Source organism: Anastrepha obliqua, chromosome 6, assembly GCF_027943255.1.
Source record: "Anastrepha obliqua isolate idAnaObli1 chromosome 6, idAnaObli1_1.0, whole genome shotgun sequence".
NCBI lineage: Eukaryota > Metazoa > Arthropoda > Insecta > Diptera > Tephritidae > Anastrepha > Anastrepha obliqua.
In genome coordinates this window covers 25553576-25574639 of record NC_072897.1, presented here as the reverse complement: position 1 = coordinate 25574639, position 21064 = coordinate 25553576, and the positions used below count along the sequence as shown (strand labels likewise).

At 41.2% G+C, this 21064-nt stretch overlaps 1 protein-coding gene across 3 annotated transcripts in view; it reads right to left on the bottom strand.

The window, feature by feature from the left end:
• LOC129249823 (uncharacterized) overlaps positions 1-21064 on the bottom strand; it is a 379233-nt gene that overhangs the window by 330797 nt on the left and 27372 nt on the right. For 2 of the 3 annotated variants that reach the window (XM_054889489.1, XM_054889488.1), the window contains exons 2-3: positions 11579-11732; positions 3329-3530 (exon numbers count right to left, since the gene is read on the bottom strand). In XM_054889489.1, the coding sequence (XP_054745464.1) occupies positions 3329-3441 (113 nt within the window). In that variant the 5' untranslated portion in view covers positions 3442-3530; positions 11579-11732. Of the gene's footprint in view, positions 1-3328; positions 3531-9229; positions 9428-11578; positions 11733-21064 lie in introns of all 3 variants that reach the window. The other variant, XM_054889490.1, reaches the window with a different exon arrangement.

Sequence of the window (21064 nt, the reverse complement as noted above, 5' to 3'; positions counted from 1 at the left end):
AGATTTATTTTCAAAATATTGGTGGAATTCATTTCGATTTTGATGTCATAATTTTTGTTGAGACCTGGCTGAGCGCTGATTTTTTCGATGAAGAACATTTCTAGTCGAATTTTCGTAATGTATTTCGAAAATACAGATATGTTGAAAGTACTGATTGCTTGTAGGAGTGGAGTTCTCATTGCAATGCACCGTAGGCTACAAGCTTTCCACAATTCGCTCTTAAATGAGGAGCCCATCCTTGATCAACTGTGTATTTGGGTAAAGGGATCATCTCGCTGTGGGTTTTTATATTTACTTATCTTATACATCCCGCCTAATAGTAATTATGATTTTTACTAATATTTGCTGAGCGCTTAGTGGTTTTGTGGAGTTTAATTTGCCGAATGTTGCTTGGTCTACTAGGTTCTTATTTCAATTAGTTCAAATCGCGAGTAAAGATATAACATGGAAACATTATATTACAATATAATAAAAATATCATTAGGTTATACATTATACCGTGTATTACTTTAAAGATAGATTGTATGCGGTGATCTTTAGATTATTATTAATTTAAAATTCTTTGATATGTATTGTATGTATAATTGGCGTGTTTGGCTGAATTTTGCTCTTACTTGTGCTGTGCGTCTTGATGTTGTTCCTGAAGTGGAGGGACCTACAGTTTTAAGCCGACTCCGAACAGTAAATGTGTTTTTGTCAGAAGTTTTTTTATGGCAGAAATATGTATTATCTATATCTATATGCATTCATAGGTAATAAAATAGGTGTGCGACTTTTCGACTAGTTTAGTTTCGTTTATTTAGTGGCTACTCATTTTTATAATAGTTCAACTCATTATACAACAAAAACCATATTTTTTTAAACTTTGTATAAAAGTTATAAAAAGTCTGCAAAATTTCAAACTTTTTAAACAGAATTTTTATAATACTTTTTGACAATTAAATTTTATTGCAATAAATTGTAAGTTGTCAGTGGCTTCAAAATACGGTACCAGCCATTCTCATCCACATAAAAATGTTTGTCGAACGTACGTTAAGGATTGCTCGAGATTGGCATTAATTAACATTGATGATTTGTGTTCGCCGCTAAACCGTTATTAGTACATATAAACACTTTGATCACGGCGGCATCAGGTACAATTTGTCAAATATTAAACGTTCTTACAAACGCAATTATTCTGACGGCAGCAAGACTTCAGGCTGAAAAACTGCAAACTGTCGTGGGTGCCGAATTAAATCTATTTCAAATTATGCTGGCAACAACTCACAAAAGAAGCACTGCCACTGAATAGGAAATAAGGCATTTTGCAAAGCTTTTTATGAATCTCGCGTTGTTTAACCAAAAGAGGGAAGAATAAATATGTACGTTTACTCAAATACACTTAATTTGCTCAAAACTTGATTTAGCCTTTCAACCTGTCTATTTTCATGTAGGAACCTAACAGCAACTTTTATATTGCTTGTACTATGATACACTATTGTAAAAATTCACTGAATTCCAAAAATGTAAAGTAAACGTAAACGTAATATACCAGGAAACAAATAATGAGCAATTTATTCGTGATTCCATCTATTCCATCTTTAAGGTCAAAAAGTTTAGACGACTTCCTTTCTAATTTCTCATGTTGTTGGAATAGAATATCTTCTAATAGCCTCTTTATGTTGATCACTTGTCGAGATTTCATTGTGATCCACTTCATACCTCAAATATTCAATATTACTATGAACGAATGTACACTTAGACAGTTTTAGCTGAACCCCATATTTAGTGATTTTCTGTATAACCAGTTTCAATAACGGCAAATGCTCGCATAATTTAGCAGAAACTATTAGTATGGCATCCATAGACACTAACAGTAGACCTTTGTCAATAAAACCTTTCAAAATAAACGTAATAAAACGCTGGAACACTGATGGAGTATTCTTAAGTCCAAATGGCAGCATAGAGTACACTATATTCAATAATTTCTTTATATAAAAATCCACCAAAATCTTTTGTACCTCATTCTTATCTCTATATGATAATCTTCGCGGATGGAAAAATATAGGCTGGTCCGTTATTTATATTATATTGTTGTTCTAATAGCAGCGATAGCGCTTTTCGTCAATAAACAATTGATATCGTAGTCACAAGCATTATCATCGCGAATAGCGTCGACATTCATTTCGCAAATAATGTTTTCTTCTCTAAAGAAAGACCAAGTAACCTTTATTTTCCAAACCGTTCAAATTCTCACCATCCACCCTTACCTTATAAGTCATACAACTATCACTAATCGGTAGGCAACTTAACCTATCCATGTACTCTTCAATATTTTCATCTTTGACACTAGCACCTTCAACGACCCAACGACCAATTTTCGGAAGACAATCCATTTTTCTAATAACACATTCGGAGCTCGCAGAGCAATACTACGGAAAAAGTTGTGGAACCTGAATAAAGTTTTCATTTGAAGTGGTATTGCATAAGTCACAACCAGACTTATCGATTTCGTTACGATTTCACATAAACATAAACAAGTAGCTTCCTAATAAAAGAGGTTTCGATAAAATATTATTAGAAACAATTAAAAGAGATAAAGTTTTACTTTAGTTATTTTGTAAAATTTTTCCATAAGTTTTGAGATTAATGAATGACACAATTTTCAAATCCTTCTTTCAGGTTCCACTTATAAAAGGCAATACTTACAGTTTGATACGGCTCAACTGGGTATAATCCACCGCAGGCGTCTGCTTCCTTGATGATAACGTTCACCCGCCTAGTTTCGGCTTGTTTGCATTATTTATTGTAATAACGTGGTATTTGCTACTTTATCGGACTTACGCACTAAAGCGTAAGCTGTGTTGTCCCGCAAACCTTCAATTACAGCTCTTACTACTTCCTTTGCACGCGAATTGGCTTGAGCCGCAATTTCCTTCATTGATAGCATTGATGGATGAATTAATTAATTTCTATTATTTCGCGACATGTTTCGACCCCACACCTGATGTAATTTTTTTTAGTCTCTTCGATTGATTTTATTATTAAATTTGTAAATTTTTGTTTTTTAATATTTTAAAAAACTTGACAATTGAACAAACAACGCGCATCAAAAAAAAAAAAAAAGAATCTATTCTCAGTTATCCCTTCTTCTTCTTTATAACGGTACATTTAACGAAGTGTCATATTCCTTTTCATCCTACTTCTATTGCCTTTCTTTCGTTGGTTAGGTGATGCCAATTGGTTTATCATTATAAAAACTTAGAAAATACTTAATTCAAATACCCTTCAGCTACATTATAAACATATAAAATAAAATTATTTCTTTTTCGAAAATAAAAAAATTTACCTGAAACAAGGTATCTCAATGTGAAAAAGAAGAAATGTAATTATGTGGTAATTAAGCACTTCTTCGTGTAATAATACCACCGACTCTCTGTTCCGAATCCAGCAGCATCTCATACGAATGTATGGTTTGACAATCAGAGTTTATCAAGGTGATACAACAACGATACAGCCGCGGTGGATACTGCCATTCGATTGTGAAGAATCTATATAATAATAGGTTGTTCAATAAATTTTGCGGTAAGATAAGAAAAACACAATTTTAAGGTTTGAAATATACATTATTATTCAGTATAATCTCCCTAAACATCAATATACGTGTTCCAATAAGATTCAAATTTATGAATTCCATTCTTGAATTTTTTTTGGTCTGGAAACAGATGGAAGTCGCTAGGGACCTAGGACGCTAGGAAATCTGATGAACACGGTTGATGCTCCAACAACTTTAATTCAAGGATTTCAGCCATTGTCAAAAGGCTCGTGTCACATATGCATTGTCCTGATGATAAAGAGTTTTTTCTTTTGCAAACTGTATTTTTTTCACGAAATTTTTTCTTCAGCTGGTCTAAGAGGTTACAATATATTCAAAATATATTATTGTACCAGTTAGCAAGTAATCCACAAACAAAACTTTTTTCGCATCCTCAAAAAATTGATGCTAACAGCTTCTTGGCCGATTTCAGGACACTTGTTTTGGCCTTTTTTTTATTTAGGATCATGGTGATAGACTCAACCATATTGATGAAACGACACACTAAATTCACTTTATCCTTTCGAAAACGCTCTAAATGTTGCTCAGAAAGTCGCATTCGAATGTATTTCTGTTCCACTGTTAGCGAATGCCACACCCTTTGTGCACACAGCTATATGAATAGTCAATACATACACTGAAAATCAATACTAAATTGCTTACACTGCCCAATGACACTGACAATCAATACTATATTGCTTACACTGTCCAATGAGATGCCTAGGGATTCTATAAAATCTCTTTAAGCCACTCAAAGATTTTCTAATACGATATCTTGTATTATTTCTACGAATGTTGTTGCTGTTGGACATCCTTGACGTGATCGTGTTAAAGGCTTGTACCACACGTTTAAATTCAGTAACCCCTCTTTCTACTGTACTAATTGATGCCGAAAAGTCTTTATACATTTTCAACATTCGTTCATAAAATTTCTTTGCTTTAAACAATCCAAAAAATAAAAATTCAATCATTGCACGATAATTCATTTTTTCCGCTGCAGAAAACACTGTGAGACATCGATACTAAATGCCTTGTAAACAAAGAATGAATTGATAGATTGAAATGAAAGTTCACATATGTTCATATGAAGAGTGCACCAACATAACAACAAAAATTTTGGCTAGTAGCAACGCCCTCTCTTATCGAGCCGAGAAACTTATTAAACAACCTAGTACTTTGTTTCCTTACTCTGTAAATGGCCTGGAAACCAAGAATGAATTGACAGATTGAAATGAAACGTATCATACGTTCATATGAAGAGTGTACCAACATAACAACAAAAATTTTGGTTGGTAGCAACGCCCTCTCTTATCGAACTGAAGAACTTATTAAACAACCTAGTACTTTGTTTCCTCGCTCTGTGTGCCGTTTTATGTACGTGAGTGAATTATGTAAAGTAAAACATTATCCGCAATCAATATATTATTATATTATATAAACTTTCCAAATGTGACTCGGATAGTAAAAACAATTCAATTTCAGATCTCGTAACTCTACATACAATTTTTGAAAATCCTCGACTTTTTGTCACACATATTAAAAGACTTGAGATTTATTTTTACAACAAAACCAACTTATTTTATTATTCAACAAAATAAAAGACCTAATATGGCACCCAGTTCTACGTTACCGGAATGACTCGGGGTTTTCCCTACAAAGGTTTGCCGCCCCAGTAAACTAGCCCTGCCTAGTGTATCGTATCCTACCCCCAATCTATCGTCACAGGAGCAATTGATCGTCACAGGAGCAATTGTGCCAGTGTTACACGAGTCTCACGGGGAAGCTGGAGCTCTTCATCTGCAATAGGTGGTGGTTGGACTCCGATTACGGCATTCACAGGACGGGAGTTCATGATGGTGGTAACGGTCTCCAGGTGAATGTCGTTTATTACTATCTAAATACTGTCCGGTCCAGTAGGTTGCGGTCAGTTTTGTCCTGGATTTCGTCAGCGTAGCCTAAGAGGTGTCTCCTGACGTGCCTGGGAGGCGGTTCAGGCTCAAGCAGGTGTCTGCATGGGTGAAACCCTGAGCAGTTTGTTGTTCTCCGCTACTGGGAGCATTTGTGCCTCGTTGTGTAGATGATGGATGGGAGACATCAGGAGGCATCCGGTCGCTGTCCGAATGGCGGTATTTTGACAGCTTTGTCCACTGCGACTCACTAGTTCCAGGCGACCAGACAGGCGCAGCATAGGTTAGAACCGGCCGGCCAATTGCCTTAAATGTCGAAAGCAACAGTTCTTTGTCTTTGCCCCAAGTGCTGCCGGCCAGCGATTTGAGGACCTTGTTGCGATTTTGGACTTTAGTGGCAATCGCGGTTGTATGCGCAGAGAAGGAGAGCAAGCTGTCAAAAGTTACACCCAAAATTTTGGGGTTATTTACCGTCGAAATTGGTGTGTCGTCGACTTTTACCTTAAGGGACAGCTCCTTTGTCCAGGTGGTGAAAAGGGTCGCCGTGGACTTGGTGGGGGAAAGTATGAGATCAGGGGAACTCCCGCTGGTGGTTGGGGGAGTTTCGAGATGTAGAAGTTGAACAGCAAGGGAGAAAGGACACCACCCTGCGGTTCACCTTGCTTAACCTTCCTCTGCTTTGATATTTGATCTCGAAAAATCACTGACGAGTGCCGACCGCTCAGGTAGTTCGCGGACCACCTCTTCAGCACTGGCGGGAGTGTCGACTGATAATTATCATCTAGTAGCGTGGAATGGCTGACTGCATCGATTTATCTGGGCGTTTATGGCGGTGAGTGCAGTGGTGGTGCTGTGCACTCGTCGGAATCCGCGCTGATGTTGGGCTGGGGCCAGGTGTTTCGTGTAGAGAGGGAGTAGGAGGGCTTGAAGTCCTGCAACTTCACCTCTGGTGTGAGACAGCTCTGGTCCACCGTAAGCCCCTGTCGAACCCGTCGAAGCCCAACGACAAGGTGGATATCACCTTCAACGTCGTACTTCGTCGGATCGGAAAAGATGCGCGAGCTATTTTAGCCGGCGAACCACTCTGCATGCTCCGGCCGACAAATCCAAACGTAGTGCAACCAGAGGGCTGCACAAACTGACGTACAACAGTGCCCTACTTCCTTTCTCCAGCGATGAGGTTCAGGGGGCCATCAACCATTTGAAACCATCTAAAACCATTGGTCCTGACGGACTCAACATGCTGATGTTGAAAAAGCTGGGTCCATTGGGAGTAGAATACTTCACAAGGGTTTTCAATATGTCTATGGTCACTCTCATTATTCCTGATAAGCGAAAATTAGGGAGAGTGGTCCCACTACGGAAACCTGGAAAACCCGCCAACCAGGGGGATTCTCATCGGCCGATAACTCTCCTTTCCCCAGTAGTGAAGACTCTTGAAGCCCTACTACACCAACTCTTTACGAAACATCTGACCCCAGCGTCACACCAGCGTGGCTTCCGAAGAATGCACAGTACCACCACAGCACTCACCGTTACTAACACTAAGATAAATCGCGGACTCAACCAAAATCGCCCCTGCTATAGACCTGCCTAGTAGTGTTGGACCTAAAAACGGCTTTTGACACTGTCAGCCACGGAACGCTACTAGATGATATTTTACAGTCGACACTCCCGCCAGGGCTGAATAAGTGGACCGGGAACCACCTGAGTGGTCGTTATTTCTCGATGCTATTTCGAGTCCAAATCTCAAAACAGAGGAAAATAAAGCAAGGAGTTCAGCAGGGTGGTGTCCTTGCACCCTTGCTTTTTAACTTCCATACCTCGAAACTCGCCCAGCCACCAGAGGTAGTCTCCCTGGTCTCCTACGCCGACGACTGCATGATAATGGCGTCGGGAAATGACATTGATGGTATGTGCACCAAGGTAAACGACTACCTCGCATGCCTTTCTCGCTTCTTCACTGCGAGGAACATACAATTTTCACCCAACGAAGTCCACTGCGACTCTCTTCACCACCTGGACAAAGGAGGTCAAACTGCAACTTAAGTTAAAAGTGGACGACACACCAATTCCGACTGTTAACAACACCAAAATCTTGAGAGTTACCTTCGACAGTTTGCTCTCCTTCTCAGCGCACACAACCGCTACTGCCACTAAAGATCAAAACCTCAAGAAGGTCCTCAAATCGCTTGCTGGCTGCACTTAGGGCAAAAAGGCAATCGACATTTAAGGCAATAGGCCGGCCGGTTGATGTAACCACTCCAACATCTACACGACGAGGCCCATATGCTCCCTGCAAAGAAGCATAATAAACTGCTCAGCAAGAAGTTCCAGTTACGGTGTTACCGCAGGTCTTACCCATGCAGCCATCTGCTTGAGCCAGAGCCGCCTCCAAGGCACGTCAGGTGGCACCTCCTTAATTACCCGGACGAGATCCACGACAGCACAGACCGACAATTACTGGACCAGACAATGTAGAGACAACAAACGACATTCGACCGACATTCTTGATATAATTTCAATAATAATTTGTTTGGATTTTCTCGATCAGCGAGCACTAATTTTTGCGTACTTCGTTTCAAATTGTCACGAAAAATGTCTAATAGGATTTATTTTGTCATCCCTTTGCTACAAATACAACCTTATATAATACAATTGCACCTAGCTTCCCAAATTTCTCTCTGGGAATAAGTTTCTTAATTTTTAATACTGCTAGCGGCTTTCTCTAAACTCAGTTAGGTCCATCGTTATTACATATCATGATTTTTGTCTCATCACAAAAAAAAAACCCACCCCAATATTCCACTGGCTGCGAAATGTAAGTTAGATCAAAAGAAAGTCAATTGTCAACGTTGCCTTGCGATAGTAATTACTTTTTTCTAGTACTTCTTGATGAAAATTTGAGTTTTGAGAACTCTTCGGACTGTTTCGTGACCTCCTTTCACAGCTTGGCGGCCTTAGAAATCTGCGGCTACACTTGGGCTTTTCGTCAATTTACTTCACTATTGGCCTTTCCATAGTGTGAGCTATTTCGGCCTGCTACTGGAGTGTTTTAACTATAACCAATTTTCTTTTTCTGCGCGATATGTACACTTTCCTTACATTAATAAAAAACATTTCAGCCATTTTTTGTTGTTTTGCCGTTATGCTAATTATGTTATAATAAACACATTGTACTTATCTATATATATTACTATTTTCATTCGTACGGTAACCCGGCATTATTGCAAAAGTTTTTTTTATTGGTGCGATGTAATGAACAATAAGAACAAAATACTTGTAACTACCTGGGCCATTAACTACAAGTGCAGCAAAAACAAAAAACAACATGGCATATCATGAAGTATTTAGTGTTTGTTTATGTTTCTTCGAGTATGTATCATATATACAATTTTCCAAATATGTTGCGTCCTCAACCGTTAGAATAGGTTCAAGGGGCTATAGAGTTGGGCTCAATCGGTTTAGTAGTTTTAAAGTGTACAGCGAACACACTTTCAGAGAAGCATTTGATTTTTATAATATAGGATGTCTATATACAAATATACACCGATTCATGCGAAATAAGGTAAAAAGTTGCTTAATGATTATTAGTTGCTTTTTAAAATTTAGCTGATTAAGCAGTAAACTTAATTTGTCACTCTACTAAGACGTATTATTAAATATATATAAGTTAAATAAAATTGTTTCGTAAAATATTTGTTATCTTTCTATACTTGGTAATAAGAATTATTAGGGCATTGCACACCTGTCAGCTCGCAAGTTTTCTTGTTGATGGTACTGCGGTTTTTGATGATCTAGATATAGCCGTCGTAGCATAACGCACACAATGATTATCTCGATTTTGTAAACGTGTCGAGTTGATATTTTTTATGATTCCACTTAATTTTACAAGCCCAATGAACGATAAGCATATAAAACATGTTTGTTTATCGAAATGGTTGCCCTTCAAAACAAATGTGTGCCAAATTTGGAAGCAAGTTCAAAGCACAGTGGAACAAGCAAGGAGAATGTCAGCATAAAAAGAAACAAGATAAGTTAAGTAATAATTGCTCTACTGATATATGATTCCATACATTGCGTTGTCTAAAAAGTTCGGTAACAAACTAATATAGATGTCTTTAAACTCGAATATGTCGCATTTGATAAAACTACTAACGAAGCCTTAAAACAAAGGCAGTGGCAAAATTGGTTTGCCAAATTTTGTTCTTGTGATTTTTCACTCAAAGATGAAAAACGCTCTGGTAGTGCAGTTGAAGTTGATGACGCCCTAATCAAAGCAATAATCGATTCGGATCGACAGATTGCAGAGAAGCTTCATGTCTCACATGCATGCATTGAAAATCACTTAAAACAACTTGGCTATGTTCAAAAACTCAATACATGGGTTCCTCACGAACTGAAAGAAACGCACTTAACGCAACGCATTAACAGCTGTGATTTGCTAAAGAAAGATGGGTTCCACACGAGCTGAAAGAAACGCATTTAACGCAACGCATTAACAGCAGCGATTTGCTAAAGAAACCTAATGAAAATGATCCATTTTTAAAACGACTGATAACTGGCGTTGAAAAATGGGTTGTTTACAACAATACCAAGCGGAAAGATCATGGAGCAGGCCAGGTGAACCAACTCAAACAACATCAAAAGCTGATATTCATCAAAAGAAGGTTTTGTTATCAGGTTGGTGGAATTACAAAGGAATTGTCTACTTTGAACTCTTACCACCCAAACGAACGATCAATTCTGATGTCTACATTGAAAAACTAACGAAATTAAACAATGCAGCTCAAGAGAAGCGGCCCGAATTGACAAATCGAAAAAGTATTGTACTCCATCATGACAAGCAAGCCACACACATCTTTGGCCACTCGGCAAAAATTATTGGAGCTTGGCTGGAATGTTTTGCCACATCCACAATATAGTCCTGACCCTTCACCATCTGATTACTTTTTGTTTCGATCTTTACAAAACTCCTTGAAAGGTAAAAATTTCAATAATGATTATGATGTCAAATCGTACCTGATTCAGTTTTTTGCTAATAAAAAACCAGAAGTTTTATGAACGTGGGATTATGATGCTGCCTGAAAGATGGCAAAAGGTCATTGATCAAAATGGGCAATACATTACAGAATAAAGTTATTTAGTTCCGTGAAAAAATTGCCTTTGATTTTCTAAAACAATCCGCAATTATATAGTTAGTTGCCAACCCAATACTTCGGAAGCGGATGCTTCATCGCCAAACAAAGCGAGTTTCGAAAAAAAATGTTAGTCCAAAATACGAACGAACCGTGCCTTATATTCAGAAATTTTTGAAGAATGAATCTAAGAACATCAACTCAGCATAGATTTTAGAAACTCAACGCTAGCTTTAGTAGCTTATTTCATTTAACTCAGAAATTGAAGGCGAATGGATGTCCACTACGATATCGCTTCGCTGTGTGGGCTTTGAGCAGTGACGGCTGCTCAAAAAATCCTCTTTTCGAACGAGGCGCATTTTCATCTCGATGGCTTGTTTAATAAAGAAAACACGCGCTAGTCGTAAATCGAATGGAATCACACCTACTCGGTCATGAATAATACATTGCGGAACCTCAGAAAAAAGCAGAAGAATGGTTTACTTCTTTCCTTTCCCAAAATGCCTATGTGTTGATAATGAAACTCTTCGCTCATATAATAAAATCTTCAAACATCCAGCATAAGATCATCGGCCAAATTATTTGATTTGAAGTTAAAATGTTTCTTAACTTTATTTGAATGTGTTACTAAACTTTTTAGACAACTTTAACAGAAAATATTTTATTTATAACTGATATTCGTAAACCATGTTTCTGAACTGCTTTATGGAAACACCAATCTACCTGATATATATATTATATAACATAAAAATGCATCTTTGACGGCAAGATTTTGCCTCTATATAAATTTTGAATTTACCAGTTATAAAATTAATAGTCCTGTACTTTTTAATTCTGTTAGCACTTTTTAGGCGTATGCAGAATCAAATTGCGATACAGGTGCAATTCGCCGCCACAAAAATCAATACCAAGTAGAGATTCACATGAATTTATTGTCAAGTTTATACTGGAGCATTTACCTTTGCGACTGCGCAACAGGACAGACAGCACCATCTTTGTTGATGGTGCCTTCCTCTGGTGTATTATTCGGTGGTACGACTTCCCGATGCCGCACAAATTCGCAAAGGGTTTGGCCAATTTTGCTACTTTTTAGATACCACAAAACATAGAAATCTGGAAATAGAAATTGGAGGCGGAATATTACCACTATCTTCGAACTACAAAATCAGTGCTACTTTTTTTAATTTTGTTTTTCGGAAAATCTGGACAATTGTGTATTATTTGATAAAACATTTATATATTAAGTTATGTAAAACCAAGCATTTAATAATTCTTTTTGGTAAAATGTTAAATCGTTATTCAATTAAAAATAAAATGTCATAACTTTGAAACAAGTGGCATATCAAGTTACAATACAATGTGTCAGTTATTTAATTAGAAACATCATGTTTTCATATTTATTTATGTTAGACTTTGAAATCAAGGCTAATAACAAATGTGATACTAATACAATACTTTCGGTATCGGGTACCTTACAGCAAAGACATCCGCCTGTCGAATTTATAGCCTGATTCTGTTCGGGCTTACCTACCAAATGAGCATAGGCTGCCGATTACACTGTGGAACAAATTCAGGTGAGCAAAAATTAGGTCCATTCTGAGAGTGGCGGGTGAAAATAGAGGCGAAATTAAAAGACCCGTATCGCGCCGTTTTTTTATGTTATATTAGTTCGAATTTTTTTTTAATCGGCCTTCGAAGTTCGAAATCGGAGCAAAATTGTTTATATGGTTTTTTGGCTATAACTCGTCGACTAATTGATATTTTTTCAATCTGTAAAAGCCAAATTATTCCTAGAGACCTGTGCAAAAATTACAATTTTTGAAAAAATTGATTTCGAAAATTTTTGTGGTAGTTATGAAACAATATACCGAAAATCGGCTCCGATTTCGAACTTCGAAAGCCGATTAAAAAAAAATTCGAACTAACATAAAAAAACGGCGCGATACGGGTCTTCTAATTTCGCCTCTATTTTCACCCGCCACTCTCAGAATGGACCTAATTTTTGCTCACCTGAATTTGTTGCACAGTGTTATTTGACTTTTTTACATTCAGTTTCATGTTCGGAAAATGAATTTTTAGTAAAAATAAACAAAGTAAACTATGAAAAGAAGCTATTTTTCTTGTTGCGGTTACACTGTGCAACAAATTCAAGTTAGCAAAAATTAGGTCCATTCTGAGAGTGGCGGGTGAAAATAGAGGCAAAATTAGAAGACCCGTATCGCGCCGTTTTTTTATGTTAGTTCGAATTTTTTTTTAATCGGCCTTCGAAGTTCGAAATCGGAGCAAAATTGTTTATATGGTTTTTTGGCTATAACTCGTCGACTAATTGATATTTTTTCAATCTGTAAAGCCAAATTATTCCTAGAGACCTGTGCAACAATTACAATTTTTGAAAAAATTGGTTTCGAAAATTTTTGTGGTACTTATGAAACAATATACCGAAAATCGGCTCCGATTTCGAACTTCGAAAGCCGATTAAAAAAAAATTCGAACTAACATAAAAAACGGCGCGATACGGGTCTTCTAATTTCGCCTCTATTTTCACCCGCCACTCTCAGAATGGACCTAATTTTTGCTCACCTGAATTTGTTCCACAGTGTTATCTAAGATCGGATACTTGATCAGTGCTCCTGGTCGCTTCGTCAGCGTAATAAAAAAAACTATTACAAGTCCGTTCCGGAAGCAGCCAATATGCATACCCTGCTCATCATAGAATACCGGATAACAGTTCGAACACATTCACCTGTCCAAAATTAAAGATCCACACTACTGTCAGACAGTCATTCATTTATTCCACTTACCACGGTATCAGCGTTTTATTCGCAATGCATCTGTTAAATTTGCCACATGCTCACGCACATCTCTGACCAAGGGATACAATTCGAATCAGCTCTTTTACTCTCCACTACTGGGAATCAAACGCATTAGAACAACACTCTGCCACCCTCAATCTGACGACATGGTTGGACGATGGCACCATACACTCAAAGTTACCCTCATGGTCAATCACCCTGAGCAGAACTCGCACCAAACCGTCTTGCTTAGAGACACATACAAACCAGACCTGAACGCCTCTTCTGCTGAGATTCACTTCGGAACATATTTGCTTCGACCTTGTTTGTTTCCTAGAGCACCTTAGCAGACACCTTGGTGTTCATTCCCACTGCTACCGCTTCAACGTACCAGGACTATCCCGGCCAAAAGGTACCGCAACAGTGAAATAGTCATGTCTACTTCAGCCCTCGCCTATCGTCACTAAAGCAGCCCTATGTAGCAAGGGTACTCCTGGCACTACGTCTTAGGGCTGGTACAGAGTCTAACAGTGGACCCAAAGATTATTTCTGTTGCGCTTGAAAAGATGGCTTCACCCAAACTCCACTTTGGTTAGATGTAATCAGTGCAACGGGTGGTGCGATCTTAAGACCTGCTCAGGCCTTAGGACTCACAGGCGTCCCTAGCTTTTACGGCTTCTAATTCGCATAATGCGCCGGTGTCTACGTCGAGAACCACAATCAGAACCTCCATGGCTCCTCAGAGCTCACCAGAGCAGCCTCTTTCCCCCTTCTAATATCTTTAACATCGGTCGATTTCTTTAAACCATGTTGGTCAGATAATGTTGAGCTACAAATACTTAATTCTATATTCCCCTCATCACCTGCTGCTCAGCAGGATATCAGCCTGAGATTAGTGTGCTTATCAAGGGCAAAAATTGTTTGGCAGTTGGTAGCTTCAATGCGAAATCCGATCGTTGGCACTCAAATGATCGTAGAGGATCACCTTTGGCAAAGAAGATAGACGATTCGACATTCATCATAATAAACACTCCCACCAAGTTAATGGGTAGCTGGAGCAACACGTCGGAAGTAACAATTAGTAGCTGTGATTGATAGCATAGCTTGGCGACATGAATCGGAAGATCTCAGTTCTGTAGATACCAGGAAACATCATCCCCCACTTAAACATAAACCTGGTTTTCGTAAAGTGGACAGTACCACCACAGCAGTTAACGTCATAAGCACTCAGATAAATCCTGTGCTTAACCATAACTGCCTCTGCAAGAGGACTATCCTTGTAATGCTGAACTTCTCAAAGCCTTTCGATACAGTTAGCCAATCCACGTTACAAGATTATATTCACCAGTTGTTGTTTTTGTTGTAGTAGAAGTTCACTAATCACTGTAAATGCGGTGTATTCATCGATCGTTTTCTTCGAACTAATGTAACGGTGGGACCAGAAAACGTGCTGTTTCGACAGGTTGGGTCCAAAGGGAGAGGGATGCTATATTAGGTGAGTGAGTAGATTTGATGGGGCAGTTGAAAGGTGGTTAGTATCGTGCGGTGTGCCTTCACATGCTGGATATTCACTTGCCAGAACAAGAATCCGTACACAAAGAAATGAAAGCACATATTAAGAAATTCATTACAAAAACACTAAAACATTTGGAACTTTTCTGAGAAATGTTGCGTCAGTAATTTTTCTACAATTTCTATACATTTTTTCTTAAGCACATCTTTAAAAATTTAATTTTACAAAACAAAAACCTTCACTTCAACGAAGCAGAAAACAGGGATTCCCCGCAGTATGAGTGGAATATTCATACCCAATAACGTTTTTATTTTAGTTTGTAATTGATTTTGATGTGACTAAATTACTTTGGAGTAATTTTAAAGTTTAAGTTACAGTTTTAGAATGATTCTGAAACTTAGAAATGAATGCAAATCTTTCCGCGAAATCGGGCAAATCATAGGAAGAAGTCACTCTTCTGTGCAGTATGTCGTGCAAACATACAATACAATTGGTTCAATTGTGTCAAAGCCACGTTCTGGTCGACCTACCAAGCTGACCGCACGTGAAAAACGAACCATATTGCAATCAGTGAAAAATAATCCTTGAATTACGGCTTCGCAAATATGTAAAAACATTTCAAATTCCGAATATTTCGCATTAAAGGAAGAAAACTAGTGTGGCGTAAGAGCAATACTGCGCTTGAAAAAGAAAACCTTGTACCAACTGTGAAGCATGGTGGGCGAGGTGTGATGGCCTGGGTGTGTATGACAGCGCAAGGAGTTGACAAACTTAATTTTATAGAGTCAACAATGGATCAATTTTCTTATTTAAATATTTTAAGGACTAGCATGATGTAAATCGATCAACAGTTGGAGCTTGGTGGTGATTTCTGGTTTCAAGCATTCGGCATATAATGTTAAGCTCTGGTTGCTGTATAACATAAATCACCAATTGCGCACATCGCCCCAATTTCCAGACCTCAATCCCATTGAACTTTTGTTGGATTTACTGCAGGATCCGTCAGCACAGCATAACCTCCAACGAAATGCTTAAAAACGTCATATTAATTCAATATTGGCCTTCACGCGAAGAAGTTATCGCACAAGTTATTATACTAACACCCAATTTTTTGTCCTTGATGTACTTAGGAAAAAATGTATAGTAATTGTAGAAAAATTGCTGACTAAACATTTCTTATAGAAGTTTAAGCTGTTTTAATTTTTTTTACAATAAATTTTTTTTGTCATATATACTCATAACATACTTTTTCTGTTGAGTGAATAATGGGTATGTCGGGTCAATAAGTAGGAGTTTAACCTATTACAATAGCCAGAACGTAACTGGGTTAAAGTTACGTGGATCTCGCGAGGCAGCAGAGGACACCGATTGGTTATGGAAGGCCATGGAAGGCAGTTCTACATTACCGGAATGACTCGGGTTTTTCCCGATCCGCAGCGACCCTTTTCACCACCTGGACAAAGGAGGTTAACCTGCAACTTAAGATAAAAGTCGACGACACACCAATTCCGACTGTTAACAACACCATACCTTTAGGCATACATTCCGAGGAACATACAATTTTCACCCAACGAAGTCCACTGCGACTCTCTTCACCACCTGGACAAAGGAGGTCAAACAGCAACTTAATTTAAAAGTGGACGACACACCAACTCCGACTGTTAACAACACCAAAATCTTGAGAGTTACCTTCAACATTTTGCTCTCCTTCTCAGCGCACACAACCGCTACTGCCACTAAAGATCAAAGCCTCAAGAAGGCTTCAAGTAGCTTGCCGGCAGCACTTGGGGCAAAGACAAGAAAATGTTGCTGTGGACTTTCAAAGCAATAGGCCGACCGGTTCTAAACTATGCTGCGCCTGTCTGGTCGCCTGGAACCAGTGATTCGCAGTGGACGAAGCTTCAGACCTGCCAAAACACTGCCGTTCGGATGGGATGGGTGGGATGATCCAGTGAATGCCGTAATCGGAGTCCAACCACCATTCATAGCAGATGAAGAGCTCCAGCTTCCCCGTGAGACCCGCGTAACACTGGCACAATCACGTTCTGGATACATATCTAGAACGTATTTGTGCCAATGTTACACGAGTCTCACGGGGAAGCTGGAGCTCTTCACCTGCGATAGGTGGTGGTTGGACTCCGATTACGGCATTCACAGGTGGTAACGGTCTCCCGGTGAATGTCGTTTATTGACTGTCTAAATACTGTCCGGTCCAGTAGGTTTCGGTCGGTTTTGTCCTGGAGTTCGTCAGCGTAGTCTAGGAGGCGTCTCCTGACGTGCCTGGGAGGCGGTTCAGGCTCAAGCAGGTGTCTGCATGGGTGAAACCTGCGGTAACACCCCAGCAGGAACTGCTTGCTGAGCAGTTTGTTGTGCTCCGCTACTGTGACATCAGGAGGCACCCGGTCGCTGCCCGAATGGCGGTATTTTGACAGCTTTGTCCACTGCGACTCACTAGTTCCAGGCGACCAGACAGGCGCAGCATAGTTTAGAACCGGCCGGCCAATTGCCTTAAATGTCGATAGCAACAGTTCTTTCTCTTTGCCCCAAGTGCTGCCGGCCAGCGATTTGAGGACCTTGTTGCGATTTTGGACTTTTGTGGCAATTGCGGTTGTATGCGCAGAGAAGGAGAGCAAGCTGTCAAAGGTTACACCCAAAATTTTGGGGTTATTTACAGTCGGAATTGGTGTGTCGTCGACTTTTACCTTAAGCGACAGCTTGACCTCCTTTGTCCAGGTAGTGAAAAGCGTCGCCAAGGACTTGGTGGGGGAAAGTTGGAGATTTCACGCAGTGAAAAAGCGAGAAAAGTCGGTGAGGTAGTTGTTCACTTTGGAACACAGGCCATCGACGTCATTGCCCGACGCCATTATCGTGCAATCATCAGCGTATGAGATCAGGGAAACTCCCGCTGGTGGTTGGGGGAGCTTCGAGATGTAGAAGTTAAAAAGCAAGGGTGAAAGGACACCACCCTGCGGTACGCCTTGCTTAACCTTCCTCTGCTTTGATATTTGATCTCGAAAAATCACTGACGAGTGCCGACCGCTCAGGTAGTATGCGGCCCACCTCTTCAGCACTGGCGGGAGTGTCGACTGATAAATATCATCTAGTAGCGTGGAATGGCTGACTGCATCGAAAGCCTTCTTTAGGTCCAACGCTACTAGGACAGTCCTCTCGCAGGGGCGGTTTTGGTTAAGCCCGCGATTTATCTGGGCGTTTATGGCGGTGAGTGCAGTGGTGGTGCTGTGCACTCGTCGGAATCCGTGCTGATGTGGGGCTGGGGCCAGGTGTGTCGTGTAGAGTGGGAGTAGGAGGGCTTCAAGTGTCTTCACTACTGGGGAAAGGAGAGTTATCGGCCGATAAGACTCCCCTTGGTTGGCGGGTTTCCCAGGTTTCAGTAGTGGGACCACTCTCCCTGCTTTCCACTTGTCAGGGATGATGAGATTGGCCAGGGAAAAATTGACGACCCTTGTGAGGAATCCTACTCCCAGGGGTCCCAGCGCGTTTAATCTGTCAGTGCCAATGGCTTTCGATGATTTCGACTTGTTGATGGCCCCCTGAACCTCATCACCGGAGAAAGTAAGTGGCGCACTGTCGTTCGTCAGTTTGTGCAGCCTTCTGGTAACAGGACGTTTGGTTCTGTCGGCCGGAGGATGCAGTATGAACAGCCGGCTAAAATAGCTCGCGCATCTCTTCGGGTCCGACGAAGTACAACCGTTGAAGGTGATAGCCACCTTGTCGTTGTGCTTCGTCGGGTTCGACAGGGACCTAACGGTGGACCAGAGCTTACTCACCCCGGAGGTGAGGTTACAGGTCTTCAAGTGCTCAACCCATTTAGTCCGCTTGTGTTGATTTACCAGTTGCCGGATCTCCAAATTGAGATCCCTTATGCGGGGATCCCCGGGACCGGCCTGGCGTAGGTGGTCACGCTCATTTGCTAAACGGGCTGCCTCGGCTGGAATGAAGCGAGCCGCAGCAGTTGTGATCACCTTGCGGAATGCGCGTTCGCCCACGCGCACATCAGTGGGGATGGGAAGAGCGGCGAAGGTGTCCTCGGTGAATTCCGTGAAGCGTAGGTGGTCACGCTCGTTTGCTAAGCTGTCTGCTTCGGCTGGGAAATGAGGACGGATGTCCTTATAGCTTCCAGCAGGAATGAAGCGAGCCGCAGCAGCTGTGAGCACCTTGCGGAATGCGCGTTCGCCTACGCGCACATCAGTGGGGATGGGAAGAGGGGCGAAGGTGTCCAATTAGCTTTGGTGGGGACGTCGTCGTTCACAGTACTGAATGTCGAGTCGTCTATCTGCTCTGCCAATTGCTGTCCCCTACGATCATTTGGCAGGCTTGAATACCAAAGATCGTGATGCGCATTAAAGTCACCTACAACCAATCTGTTTTCACCTCTGATGAGCGCACCTATATCAGGGTGATATCCTACCGGGCAGGAGGTGACAGGGGGTATATATACGTTAAATATTTCGAGCTCGGAATCGCCTGACCGGACAGCTATGCCTTGACATTCTAAGGTGCTGTCCCTGCGGTCGATTCCTTCATCGATGAGACGATACTGCACTGTGTGGTGGACTATAAACGCTAGGCCACCACCGTTGTCTCGCTCGCGATCGTGTCTGTGCACGTTATAGCCATCCCTGGTGATCAGAGATGACCTAGCGTGCAACTTTGTTTCTTGGACCGCAGCTATATTGATACTGTGCCGGCTCATAAAGTCAACTATCTCGTCGACCTTACTCGTAAGTCCGTTGCAGTTAAACTGGCACCAGCCATTGCAGGAATGATATTGGACTGATACCAGATTCCGAGGTATTACGGTCTGACACACGGAACAGACTGTACGGGGGAGCAGGAGCTGCTGGTTTGTCCCCGCACTGGGGTTGGAGCAGGAAGGTCTGGGAGGGGTTGAAGGGGAGTTGTGTTGCTCCGATCGGCTCCTCACCGTGGAGGTGTGGGTTGTGGTGGCGGTTGGTAGTGGCGGCCTATCAGGGGGTGTAGTAGCCGTGGAGGCATGAGACGCCTGCTGGCGGGAGCAACATGTGGCCAAATACCGTGTGGACCACTCCCTGTGCGACTTAAGGCCTGAACAGGTCTTAAGGTGGCTCCACCCGTTGCATTTATTGCACCTAACCGAGCTGGAGTTCGGGTGAAGCCGTTTATGGCAGACGCAGCAGTAGAATACTTCTGGTCCAGGGTTGGATTCGACTCCAGCCCTGAGGAGAAGCATTTGGAGCAGGATTGCTGCGAGAGTTTGCTCCTGTGACGTAAGGGGTGGGGTGATATACGATACACTAGACAGGGCTAGTGTACTGGGGCGGCAGCCCTTGGTCGGGAAAAACCCGAGTCATTCCGGTAACGTAGAACCGGCTGCCATGGGAATGCCGTGTGATTGTAATAGTGTGATTGCATTATATTTGGCTGTAAAACCATATGCAGCGATTGTTCGTAAGCTCGAACACCTTAAAATAAATAAAGTTTGTGTTTATCGCACCATTACTCGTTACAATGATACTGGTAGCATCGCATCCTATGTTCGCTATGATCATTTGGTAGGCTTGAATGCCAAAGATCATGATGCGCATTCAAATTACCTACTACCAATCGGTTTTCACCCCTGATGAGCGCACCTATGTCAGGGTGATATCCTGCCGGGCAGCAGGTGACAGGAGGTATGTAGATATTATAAATTTCGAGCTCGGCATCGACTGACCGGACAGCTATACTTTGACATTCTAAGGTGCTGTCCCTGCGATCTATACTTTCATTAATAAGACGATACTGCACTGTGTGGTAGACCACCATCATTCTCGCTCGCGATCGGGTCTGTGCACGTTACAGCCCTCCCTTGTGACGAGGGAGAACCTAGCGTGCAGCTTGGTTTCTTGGACCGCAGCTATTGGGATACTGTGTCGGCTCATAAAGTCAACTATGGGTAGTAGCCGTTAAGGCAACAGACGCCTGCTGGCGGCACGTGACCACATACCGTGTGGACCACTCTCTCTGTTTATTAATACCTGAACAGGTGGTGACATCTTAAGTCTTAAGACCCGTTGCACTTGTTGCACCTAACCAAGGTGGAGTTCGGGTAGTGCCGTTTATGGCAGCAATAGAATACTTCTGACTCAAGGTTGGATTCA